Source organism: Fonsecaea nubica (genome assembly GCF_001646965.1).
Source record: "Fonsecaea nubica strain CBS 269.64 chromosome Unknown Scaff21, whole genome shotgun sequence".
In the NCBI taxonomy this organism is placed as follows: domain Eukaryota; kingdom Fungi; phylum Ascomycota; class Eurotiomycetes; order Chaetothyriales; family Herpotrichiellaceae; genus Fonsecaea; species Fonsecaea nubica.
In genome coordinates this window covers 284,031-296,342 of record NW_019173694.1, presented here as the reverse complement: position 1 = coordinate 296,342, position 12,312 = coordinate 284,031, and the positions used below count along the sequence as shown (strand labels likewise).

The 12,312-nt window shown below is 52.5% G+C and overlaps 6 protein-coding genes across 6 annotated transcripts; 4 read left to right on the top strand and 2 right to left on the bottom strand.

Moving 5' to 3' along the window:
* Positions 1-273: 273 nt before the first annotated feature.
* AYO20_04205 (hypothetical protein) lies at positions 274-1,455 on the top strand (the record flags this gene model as incomplete). The annotated part of the gene is made up of 1 exon (XM_022642504.1): positions 274-1,455. The coding sequence occupies one exon, from the start codon at positions 274-276 to the stop codon at positions 1,453-1,455; it is 1,182 nt and encodes a 393-aa protein (XP_022501601.1).
* Positions 1,456-2,156: 701 nt separating this feature from the next.
* Positions 2,157-4,002, top strand: AYO20_04204 (hypothetical protein; the record flags this gene model as incomplete). Its single annotated transcript, XM_022642503.1, has 4 exons — positions 2,157-2,420; positions 2,611-3,191; positions 3,278-3,695; positions 3,793-4,002. The coding sequence occupies 4 exons, from the start codon at positions 2,157-2,159 to the stop codon at positions 4,000-4,002; spliced, it is 1,473 nt and encodes a 490-aa protein (XP_022501600.1).
* A 331-nt stretch (positions 4,003-4,333) lies between these two features.
* Positions 4,334-6,640, bottom strand: AYO20_04203 (hypothetical protein; the record flags this gene model as incomplete). Its single annotated transcript, XM_022642502.1, has 1 exon — positions 4,334-6,640. One exon carries the CDS (start codon positions 6,638-6,640, stop codon positions 4,334-4,336), a length of 2,307 nt encoding a protein of 768 aa, XP_022501599.1.
* Positions 6,641-7,286: 646 nt separating this feature from the next.
* Positions 7,287-8,126, bottom strand: AYO20_04202 (hypothetical protein; the record flags this gene model as incomplete). The annotated part of the gene is made up of 1 exon (XM_022642501.1): positions 7,287-8,126. The coding sequence occupies one exon, from the start codon at positions 8,124-8,126 to the stop codon at positions 7,287-7,289; it is 840 nt and encodes a 279-aa protein (XP_022501598.1).
* A 1,270-nt stretch (positions 8,127-9,396) lies between these two features.
* On the top strand, positions 9,397-10,047 carry AYO20_04201 (hypothetical protein; the record flags this gene model as incomplete). Its single annotated transcript, XM_022642500.1, has 1 exon — positions 9,397-10,047. The coding sequence occupies one exon, from the start codon at positions 9,397-9,399 to the stop codon at positions 10,045-10,047; it is 651 nt and encodes a 216-aa protein (XP_022501597.1).
* A 613-nt stretch (positions 10,048-10,660) lies between these two features.
* AYO20_04200 (hypothetical protein) lies at positions 10,661-11,779 on the top strand (the record flags this gene model as incomplete). The annotated part of the gene is made up of 2 exons (XM_022642499.1): positions 10,661-11,225; positions 11,340-11,779. The coding sequence occupies 2 exons, from the start codon at positions 10,661-10,663 to the stop codon at positions 11,777-11,779; spliced, it is 1,005 nt and encodes a 334-aa protein (XP_022501596.1).
* Between the last annotated feature and the right edge of the window lie 533 nt (positions 11,780-12,312).

The window sequence follows — 12,312 nt, the reverse complement described above, 5'->3', positions numbered from 1 at the left end:
GTTTAGATAGCCATTGCCAGTGTTTCCCGCCTTGGGAGCACCTTCTCACCAGCATCTGATCAAAACCGCTGATGCCACCCATTTTCCACGCCTTGGGTCTTCCTCTCGTCCACCAGCCCAGACTCGTTTGCCAATCTCTCCAGACTCCTCTGGTCCTTCTTCTGCTTGCTCACCAGGGTTGAAGCTTGCGTACTCCAAAAGCACGATCTGCACAATTCCCCACCTCATCCCGCATTTTCACATGCAGTCCTCTGCAGGATAGAATCAATACGCATGTCGACCATCTCAACAGAAAACCCGACTTCTCCCAACGCGATTCCAATTCGCTACAGCTCCGCCGGTGTCTTCAATGGCCTTCACCAACAGCCTTCGAAATCCGTCCTCAAACCTCTACCAGAGGATTCCTGGATTTCGTCGAAGCACCATTCGTTGCCGCCAGCGATGAATCCCGCCCCCGTTCTGTCTGACCATACGAACAGCCTCAAGCGCAGACATTCAAAGAAACGATCTGCGCCGGAAAACCTGATCACTAAAAGGCCGGGAGAATGGTCACCGCAGAAAGAGAAGATCATACTGGGCCCTTATGACTACCTGTTTGCTCACCCTGGGAAAGATATCCGCGCGGCCTTGATCAAGGCCTTTGATGCCTTCCTACATGTCCCATCGAAGTCTTTGGATATTATCACAAAGGTCGTGGGGATGTTACATACGTCTTCACTTCTCATCGACGATGTACAGGACAACAGCGTGTTGCGGAGAGGCATTCCTGTAGCACATAATATCTTCGGGACGGCCCAAACGATCAACAGTGCCAATTATGTCTACTTTCTCGCCCTCCAAGACCTTTTGCACCTGGAAAACAGAGATGAGGCGATTGAGATATTTACCACCGAACTTCTCAACCTCCATCGCGGCCAGGGGATGGATTTGTACTGGCGTGACACATTGACCTGCCCCACAGAGGACGATTACTTGGAAATGGTACAGAACAAGACTGGAGGCTTGTTTCGTCTGGCTGTAAAGTTGATGCAGGCCGAGTCTCCGGAAAAGGGACGCATAGATTGCGTGCCTCTTGTCAACTTGATGGGACTGGTTTTCCAGATCTGCGACGACTACTTGAACCTTTCCTCCAGCACCTACACCAAGAACAAGGGTCTATGCGAAGACCTCACTGAAGGCAAATTCTCCTTCCCCATCATCCACTCGATAAGAAGCAATCCCTCCAATCTGCAGCTGGTCAATATTCTCAAACAGAAAACTACCGACGAGGAAGTCAAGCGGTACGCGGTTAAGTATATGGAAGGCACAGGCAGCTTTGAGTATACCAAGAAGGTTGTACGCGAATTGAAACTGAAGGCTGTGAATCTGGTCACAGAGCTGGACGGCGGTTCTGGCCGGGGGGATGAAGTAAAGACGATTCTGGACAAGATTGCGGAACCAGCACTTAATGAATAGGGTCAAGGGTCGTAGCGGGTAGGGTGTTTGGCGGGAGGCGATTTGACAAGAAAGATCGGGCGATGATGATGTACTCGTACATTTCATTAGTGTATAATACTTGGTATCTCAGATCACGAGATATTGCAACTCGACGCGTCCTCTTCAGACTGTACAACTGCAGTCGTGCCCAGGTAATGCTGCTGCCACCATTAGGAATACCGAGTGCTCATCAAAGCTGTTTCCGACCACCCATCCCTCAGTGCTTCTCTACCTGCGACCCCGGGGATAGATAGGGAAGCCACTCTCCGCCTCCATCGGTCGCTGGTTCGCTCCACCACCTCCACTCCTCCCCGGCATCCCCATCTCTAACAACATCTTCTCGGCTCGGCATCTGCCATCAAGTCGATATGTGGAGGCCGTCAATCCCATCTATGCTCGACCCCGATGTCCCCGCGTCCCTACACCACAGCGAGCAGTAAGTGCCTGGAAATGGTGGATCAGCAAGGATTATTATACGCACACCCTCTATTATTTGGTCCGCGGGAATTTGTTTGTCTTGGTAATGTGGGAGTCGGTCGGAGCCTATTCAGCGATAGAAGAGTTGGACTGGACGCTTTACATATCAGGTCGAGGCTGGCAGCTGGAAAGAGACATACGACACTGTGACACTGTGACACTGCTCCCAATACCTACTCAGACACACTCCCAGTCCTTCCAAGATGATCCTCACGCGGAACGATGCAGCCTCGCCACTCCTCGCCACCTATATGCTCCCCTTCTCGCTCATCCTTCTAATTGTCCTTCCCATCATAGCCCTTGTTCGCATCCGTTACCGCCGAGGTCTGCGCGAAATCCCGGGCCCCTTCTTAGCCAGCATCCTGCCATTTGATCGCATGCTCAGCGCCTACTCTGGACGGCAATTTCAGCGCCATCTTAAGTACCATGCCAGGTATGGGAAGTTGGTCCGCGTGGGGCCTAACCATGTGAGTCTGGGAGATTCGGAGCAGATCTCGAATGTTTATAGCATTACCAGCAAGTTTGACAAGGCAAGTTTGTTCCCTTCCTCTCCCTGAGCTCGATATGGCGACACGGAGGGAGCGAGAAGGAGAGGCTCCTGATACTGACCGGGGATATCAATAAAAGAGCAACTTCTACACTCTATTCCATGCCAAGTCGCCCGTTGGACCTATTCCCACGGTCTTTTCGATTGTCGACCCTGTCGGGCATAGGAATCTCAAAAGACCTGTGGGTGCTGCGTTCGCCCTGAGCTCTTTGCTCGACTTTGAACCCCTGGCCGATGACTGCACACGGATACTGGAAGGCAAGCTTGATGGCCTGCAAGGCCAGAAGATTGATTTTGGTACGTGGCTGCACTGGTACGCATTCGATGTGATCAGCAGCATCACCTTCTCCAACCGACTAGGGTTCATGGAGAGAGAGGAAGACGTCAATGGCATCATTGCTGCGATTGAAGGTCGGTTGTTCTACAACTCGATCATCGGTCAGGTTCCGAGCATGCACAAGTGGCTGCTGGGGAACAACACCGTCTCACGGCTAGCCGATATGGTACCTGCCATCAAGCGACTGAACTCAGCAGCATACATTGTCCAGTTCGCCGCGAGACAGTTGGAGATGAGGCAGAATGCCAAGGCTGAGCATGGACGGTCTGATATGGTGGACAAATTCAAGATGACAAGGGACGGCGAAGAAGTCATGAGCCAGAAGGAGTTGTTGGGACATGCGAGTTCGAACGTGTGAGTATATTGGCCCTGTTTCTTGGAGCAGACCAATACGCGACCAAGGTCTCTGTTGTTGAAAAGCTGACAAGTGGTTGAAACAGGTTCGCTGGTTCCGATACAACAGCCATCTCCCTCCGGGCACTGTTCTATCACCTCTGTAAGAACCCGCACGCGTACAAGAAATGTGTGGATGAGATCCTCAGTTTCGATGCCCGCGGCGAGCTGTCCGAGTATGTCACGTACTACGAAGCGCAGCGCATGCCATATTTCCAGGCATGTATGAGGGAGGCGTTGCGCATGCATCCCGCCGTGGGACAGTTGCTTGAGCGGGTTGTCCCCTCAGGCGGAGCCACAATCGACGGAGTCTATCTACCAGCAGGGACGATTGTAGGCTTCAACCCTTGGGTCGCGGCGAGGGACAAAGCAGTATATGGGCATGACGCTGCGCTATTCCGGCCGGAGCGGTGGATCGAAGCCGATGAGAAGACAATGAAGTTGATGGACCGGAACTGGCTCGCTGTAAGTACTTCATCCCTTCCTCCTATCCTGTCCCCACACGCCGGTCCACCTCCTCCCCTATGACTAGCCAGCTGGGCTAACCTCATGTCCCACCAAGTTTGGAGCCGGATCACGGACATGCCTGGGCAAGAACATCTCCCTGATGGAGATGTCGAAGCTCGTGCCGCAGCTGCTCCGTCGATACCACGTCCGACTGGCCGATCCAAACGCCGAGTGGGAGCTGTTTGACTACTGGTTCGTCAAGCAGGAAGGCCTGAAATGTATCCTGACAAGGAGAGACGACCGGACGAAGGTAGAACGAGGCTAAAGAGGATTGTGGAGATCTAGCGGTGGGCACGCACGCATTATGATATAACGCGTATTCATGAAGAACCAGTGGGCAGCAAGCACAGCCTCTGCGGAAACGTTCGTGGTTATGTCTTGGATATACCTTCTTGCCTTGACGGCTAGGTTTTAGGAGAACAGAAAGAATGAACATTAAGAATAATAGAGGAAAGGGACAAGCCCGTTGTTTCTCCGGGGAAAGGGCTGGCAAAAGTGTCGCGTTGTTCCAGACACTTCAGCATTGAGACATAACAATCAGGAATCTATACCCCGGTTCGATTCTATCTATATAGCAAGATGTCCGGGTCTGGTATCTACAAAGTCTTGACGGCGTCTATAAACGCTTTCGTTTTGTCAGAACTCCGTCGACCGTCAACTTCGATCCCCGAACTGACATCCACGCCGACAATGTTTTGGCCTATATATTCTTCGCCCAGTTCCTTCAGCACCGTCCGTACATTGTCCGGAGTGAGTCCTCCCGCGAGGATCACCTTGAGACTGTCATCCTTTTTAAATAGCGTTTTCACGTCATCGAGGTTGACCCTCGTGCCTGACCCACCAGAACCAGCATCTAACAAGGGCAAGGCATGATAGCCTCTTCTGTTGATCCCGCAGTCCTTCGGTGAGAACGCTTTCAGGACAGGAACTGGGATCTGCCTCGCATATTCCAGGGGTTCTGAGCCATGAAGCTGTACCGCATCCAATCCAAACTTCCGGACTTGCTGGATAATGTGGTGAAGGGGCGCATCAACGAATACACCGACGAGAAGGGCACGGTCGGGCTGGAGGAGGAGCTGGGACGAGGTGTAGCTGAAGAAATCCGCGCTGCCAACTCCTTCAACCCCACTGACGGGTTTCGAAGACGCCGCGCGAGGCGTTCCTTTCACAACCTTCGCTATTTGTAGCGCCACATCGTCCGAAACGTAGCGCGTTCTGCCAGGCACGAGAATAATGCCGATTTGATCTGCACCAGCCTCAATCGCTGCTTTGGCGTCTTCGGGTGTGCGCGTGCCGCAAATTTTAACCGTAAGTTGCCTGTTTCGTGCTGCCTTTTGTGCAGGGACATCGGGATCTCCTACTAGCGAGGCAATAAAGTCCACGGGATTCGATGCCCTCATCAAGGCCTCGCCAACCAGAATTGCTTTGACACCATCCTTTTTGTAGGCTTGCACATCTTGAGGACCAAAGATTCCACTTAATGCGCACACAATTGTGGACTTGGGGACTTGATCCATCAGTCGACTTGTCGTTCCCAGATCAACCTCGAAATTTGTGAGATTGCGATTGTTCACGCCAATGACTTCGGCGCCCAACTCAACCGCAATTTTCATCTCCTCTGCCGTATTGACTTCGACAAGAGGCTCCATTCCCAGCGATCTCGAGTAGTTGTACAACCTCGTCAATGTCTCCACGTCAAGCATCTTCACAATCAGTAAGACTGTGTCTGCGCCGGCAAGCCGTGCCTCCAGAATCTGGTACTCGTCAAAGATGAACTCCTTACGCAGCACCGCGGGTCTATTGGGCATGCTATCGAGAGCCTGGCGGACGAGTCTCATGTCTTCGAGGCTTCCTTTGAACCACTCCGGTTCTGTCAAGACGGAAATGACGCTGGCACCGGCGGTTGCATATTTTCGTGCCTGCGCTGGAGCACACGTCCCGAGGGATATGATGCCTTTTGAAGGGGAGGCTCGTTTGACCTCAGCCAGGAGGGCAATTGGGTAAGGAGACTGTCGGAGCCTTTTTGGGAACGAAATTTGAGGGGGAGCAAGACCGAGGTCATAGGCATCTTGGAGATCTTCCAGTCGCTGGGATGGGATGAGCCTCTGAGCGGCGACGGCTTGTCGTCGGTGAGCGTAGATTTTGTCCAGGATGGATTCTTTCTTCGCAGGTGCTGCCCCATTCAAGGTGGCTTTGGCATCTGCCTTGGGAGCCGCATACTGAGGATTGTCCGACCACTTTCCGCCAGACATTTGCAGGAAGTTCTTGAACATGACTCTACCATTCTCTGTCAGGATACTTTCGGGGTGGAATTGGACGCCTTCAATGACATATTCTTTGTGGCGGACACCCATAATCACGCCCTTGCCTCCATCCGGTCCTTTGGCTATCCAAGAGGAGACCTCCAGCGACTGCGGAAGGGTCGGATGTGTCCCCGCGAGCGAGTGGTATCTTGTGACAGGTAGGTCTTGTGCCAATGTAGTATAACATCCTTTGCCATCATGCCTCAAGGGAGAGGTCTTCCCATGGAGGATCTCTCCAGTAACATCGACTTGACCACCAAAGGCCGAGATTATGCATTGTTGTCCCATACACACGCCTAGGATCGGAATCTTGCCCGCAAAGTATTTGATTGCGTCTTGACTTATGCCCGCGTCCGTGTCAGGGTGGCCTGGGCCAGGGCTGATGACCAATTGCGTTGGCTTTTTGGCAATAAGCTCTTCAAGAGCCACTTTGTCGTTTCGGTACACTGTAACGGAGGCACCTTCAAGGACGAGGTACTGGTAGACGTTCCAGGTGAACGAGTCATAATTGTCGATGAGGACGAGATTGTTTGCCGACGGCAGCTTCTGGGCAGGAATGGGTTGATAGGGAGAGTGATCGATCAGAGCAGCGGGCGCCATGGCTGGTTTCGAGTCTTGGTGGTAAGTTGGAAGTGAAAACCTCCTCTGCTGACGGGGAGAAGAGAAGTTCAACTCTGGTGGAGGAGCCACTTGCTTGTCGTTCGTACCTCGCCATTTATTTCGATCGTGACCGCAGTTTTGCCGGGTGACTTTAGCGCACGTCCTGCAAGGTTAATCGGACCTCTACCCGCACTTCTGTGAAAGAATGTCTGGTCAATCAGGCGTACAGCTCAGTATCACTCTGTGACGATGGAAAGTATGTCTATTCCTGGCGCTACGTCTTTGTACTGGTATTCTTCAATGCTCTACGTGGATTCTCTACTCCCAATGCCTAAGCTACCTCCAACTGGCCTTACTGGTGGGTCTTTTTTTGCTTGGGCATTTCAGCGTCAGGTCGAGCCACTGATCCACCATCGAGGCATCAGTATTGAACAAAGACACAACAAGAAGGATGGAAAGGTCGCCTAAAGGCGAAAATGCGGAAATGCCAATCGGGAAATTTGGTACAAGACCTCGATCATGCTAGAAAACCGCAAATCATATTGAGGTAGGCTGGAGGCATCGACCTTTGTCAGAGTCTTGTAGAGCTGGTATGACTCCTGTGGCAGCCGATTGTCAAGCTTGTGTGCATTCCCCGTGGTGGAATTCACTTATGGTCTTCTCCCTGCAGCTCTTTTCCTTCGACAATCGACTCAATAAAAGGCTGCACCAACTGCTGAAATTCATTAGGCTTCGAGGAGAAGACTACGTGTCCAGCATCGATAAAGACTAGCCTTGCCTGGGGCATGTACATCTTGGTCGCTTCCGCAGATGCCTTCGAAAAGAGCGGATCTCGCGACCCCCAAACGAGCAAGACTGGGGCTTTGATGCTCTCTGCTCGAGAACGAAGATCATGGCCGGGATCCAAGAAGCTGCGCCACAAAGCGGCAGCAGTTGACGCACCCTCGCCGCTGCTTGCCCTGGCCTTCACTCTGCGGGTGATGTCCTCGTCATGACTCGTTTGAGGACTCATATACTTCCCCACAAGATGCGGCGTCACCAAGCGTGACACAGTTGCAAACCCCAGCAGTCGAGCAAACAACCGGGAGATGAGAGTCCATTCAACAAATCCGCCGGCATTAACAAGGATCATTCCTCGAACTTTGTCCGGATGGGTGACGGCCAGCCTCGCCGCGGCAAATCCTCCCACTGAGTTACCAATGAAGATGGCCGGTTCCAGCTTCAAGCCCTCGACAATGTCTTCTAGTATATCTGCGAATCCAACGGCACTGAGATATTCCTTACTTGATCCCCCCTGGGAGTTCCCGTGCCATGGCCAGTCCACGCTAATCGTTTGGTATCTCTCAGCCAGACGTTCGGCAATGACCTCGTAATCTCGGCTGTCGTGGAGCGTTGCATGTAACAGGACGATTGGCTGGCCTTTGCCTTGAATAGAGTACGAAATGTCTCCCGCTCTGGTGGGAACCGAGTGCATGGTTGGAGTCATGATGTGCTGCGGTTGACGACCGACGTGACAGACTCCAGGAAAAGAAACAATGAACATGAGAGTGGTGTCTCTTAATGTACACTCTGTCGAACCATGGGGCCAATCTGTGGTGCTATGGATGCGAAGCACAGACACTGCGCAGTCTTGTACTTTCGTACGAACGAGCCAATCACAAAGCATCAGAGGGCTGGGCTAACTTCTGTCCGACGGGCAGACTTGAAATTAGCATGCTGTTGGAGAGACGCTTGTGTCAACAGGCGTGTCTATTGCAGGGACCAGGTTCTCTCTTCGAGATGCTGCCGTCGACCGTTCCGCCGTATACGTATCGAGACGACCTCTGCTTGCGGGATCCGTTGAATCTGCCACTTTGGCTTCTCTATGCTGCATCCTCACCGGTCCGGTGCCTTTACGCCCGCCTCAAGCCTTGTATTAGTGCCAGTAGTCTCACCGTCTCGTGTAGCCCGACTTCGTATCTTGATTCTGGTGGCTTTCCTTTTGCCGAATACGTCGGAGGAGCAGTAACATGGTCGAGATCGTTGTTGGTTGGGACAGAGGATGCGCAGGTTGCTACAGTGTCGGCACCTTCGCGTTCGGACTGGCCTGTTTCTTCTCTCCAGGCACGGGATAGAAGGATCAAATAGATGGCTCAAAGACGACTTTTCTGGTCGTTTGGGCGGTTTGTGCAAAACATGCCGTCTCGTGGAATCCTGTGCGTTTTCTTTAGCGAGAATCATCAAGGATTGTCATCGCTATTTTGCAGGACACGAGAGGGGGAATGCTGCACTAGCCTAGCCATGATCAGAGACGACCTCGAGGGTTGCCAGTTGACGACTTTGTGTGCGTTTTTGTCGTCGTCCCAAGGTCCATGATTCGTGAAATCAGTCTCATTGATTTTGGTATGAGTTCGCAGGGAGAAGGCAACAAGACCAAAGTGGATCAGTTGTTACAACCCCAGACTCTGATTCCTCCATATTATCAAGAGGTTGAGCAGGTGGAAGATTGTTGATTGATAATGGGGTCCTTTGTCCGTTGACCTCAATGGTCAACCGAGGTCAGCAAATGGATTTCGGACTTCGGGATTGATTCCTAATACGGACGTATCCCAAGAGTCCAAGACAATCATCCCGACTCCAATGAGATATAAGACAGCGCGACGAGGGGGAACTCCCTCCTAGAAAGGATTCCGAAGTGGCACCTCATTTCCTCTCTTGATTTCTGGACGAACATCCTAGACTCATAGATCTGCCCAACCTCTCCGATCTCGCTCTTGATGGCTCCAAAACTCTACGCCTCCAAGGTGTCTGGGAACTGCTACAAGGTCCGCCTCCTGGCCAGCTTACTCGATATTCCCCTTGAACAAGTTGAAATAGACTTCTTCAACCTACAGCACCGTTCACCGGAGTTCTTGGCCTTGAACCCTCGCGGCGAGCTGCCAACGCTGGTCGACCAGGGGAAAATCTTCAACGACTCCAGCGCGATCCTGATCTATCTCGCCGGCACGAACCCCGATAGAGGCTCCAGCGCGGGCCCCTCGAGCTACTGGTCCGCCGACGTTGTGGACCAGGCCTCTATCGTGGACTGGCTCGCCTTCGCGGGCAGCTGGATCCATGCCGGACTCTCCAAGGCCAGGGCGATCGTGGCGTTCCATTGGCCGCCCAACGCCAGCGAGGTGGACCTTACAGAGGCAAAGAACAAAGGAGTGAAATCGCTAGAGATTCTGGAGGAGAGGCTGGCGAAGGAGCAATGGTTGGCCTTGTCAAGGCCGACAATCGCGGATGTGGCCGTGTTTGTCTATGTTGCCTTGGCTGAGATGGGCAATGTCCCGTTGGCACCATACCCTGCTGTTAGGGCGTGGATCGACAGGATCAAAGGGCTACCTGGATTTGTTCCACTGGATGGCTTGGATAAGGCGATGGGCTAGAGCTGAGGTACAGGACAAGTTGGATGTTAGAAGGTATTGCGGCTGGTTTGCAGCAACGCAAAAAATCAAATGCGGATGTAACTCGACACATTTATCAGGGTACCAAAGAGTCCGGTCTAGTCAACACCTCTACATTCCTCAAATCGCGGTACCATAAGTATTGGATAGTGGGGATAGAGGATGTTAGGGTGTGAGGGAGACATGTCAAGCTACAGCAACCTCGGGTGTGTATTGACCGAATCAAATCTCACGTTTAGCCATAGTCTAGCAAAGAGAGCTGAGCTCCCTAGAACATAAAAGCCGTTGCACCAAGGCGCTATTTGTACACCATGAATACTTTTAGTTGGATATGGCTCAGTGATGGAGCTAGACCGAAACAGGAAATTGGAACACCGCATCAGCCAAACCCACCTAATTGTTTTCTTGGCGTGTGCAAAACACCCAAAATTTCAATTTCGCTGTGCCTGGATGGATGTGGCAGCCTCGTCACAGGCAGTGAGCTTGCAACACTCACCAGCCCACGTGCTCTTTCGGGGACGGTTTCACTACCGGAGGAAATCTCTCGTGTCACAAAGCTCTGATTGGAAACCTAAGACATTTTCTCAATACAGATATGGAGGACACATCGTCACCGCCACCTCGGAAGGAGCAGAATTGGCGCTCCACGGCCTCGACCAACTGGCGCGTCAAAGACGATACACCGCGCTTGGAGCAGCAACAACCTCGAGCGCGGACTAACCGTAACCAAAACGGGCAATCCACATCATACACAAACAACAATGGCAACAGCAATTCAGCCCAACCAGCTGATGAAGCGGCGGGGACGAGGCTTTACATCGGCAATCTCCTCTATACCGCTCAGGCCTCCGACATCAAGGAAATGTTCGTTGAGAACGGTTTCAACGTCGTCGGTATCAGCATGTCTACGGATCCCTTTACAGGACGAAACCCGAGTTACTGCTTTGTAGACGTGGAAAGCCCGGAAGAGGCCCAGAGGGCGATGAGTCAGTTGAATGGCGTGGACGTCCTCGGAAGACCAATCAGAGTCAGCCTCGGTGTGGCCAGAAGGCAGGGTCAGGGCCAAAGCAACGCAAGTGGCACCACGGGTGGGAGGGAGGCCAGAGTTAAGGACTTTGAGCGAGGTTGGGGAAGGGTTCGCGAGTCGAGGGAGCAGAAAGGTGAGCACCCCCAACAACATCATAGCGCGAGCGCACAATCTCCTGGCTTGTGTCCTAACGAAGCCCTTCCATGAACTTGACGGTGCATGATCTGACGAACCGCGTCATTTTCAGACACTGAATACAACCCAACATTCGACCGTTGGAGTCGCAATGATGCCACTTCTCACTGGACAGCGCCCCAGTCGGAAGGACGACGGCTCTATATCGGCAACATGCCTCGAATCGAGCCGCAATCAGCGCATGACGAGGAAGTGCGGGCTCTCTTTAGCCAGTACGTCCCAGACATTACGCCAACGGCGGTGTCGAAACAGATTTCACCGCGTGTCCCCAAGCCCGACCAGCCAGGGAATCAGTACTACTGTTTTGTTGACCTAGAGAGATCAGAGGACATCGACATTGTGATTGGGGCATTGGACGGCAAGGAGGGCAGCTGGGGTGGCGCTGTCAGAGTCAATCGGGCCAAGGGCTCGGACAGGAAGGTCATCAAGGAGCAGGGCTTGGGCAGCGGCGAGCGACGGACCTTTGGCGAAGGCAATTGGAGGAAGGATTAGTTGCACGCCTAGGCTCAAACATGAGGTTTCATCCGCAGCTTCGAGGAAACGAGGACGTCTTGGAAAAGAGCATGGTAAAGAGGGAGGGCAGCCGTGGAAGTGAAAATCAGCAACATGCGTGACCTTGGACAGACGCTTTCTGGGTGATCATTCTCGTTTGGAAGTCTCCAAAATCGATCACGTTGGTTGAGACTACGACACAATACGAATATCGCGGCGCAAGGGTAGCTGATGGTTCCCTCGCTGGTGAGCGACTTTGAACAAAGAGAGTGGCACATCTGACCAAACGGAGGGGCTTTTTGATGGCAAAGTTACATTGAGTCATTCTGGAATCGAATTCGCTTTTCTTTCTTAGACTCGTAAATCGAGCCATGTTCTCTATCCTTCCGCTGTCTTTACCGGCTGTTTTTTATATAGTGGCTCGTGCCTCGTTATTGAGCATCCTTGAGCTCTTTTGGATGTAACGTGTATTCTTGTCGAGAAACTGTCCCCCTACTTACTCTTCCTATTTGTTTTGCTAGGGAGATCCTGTA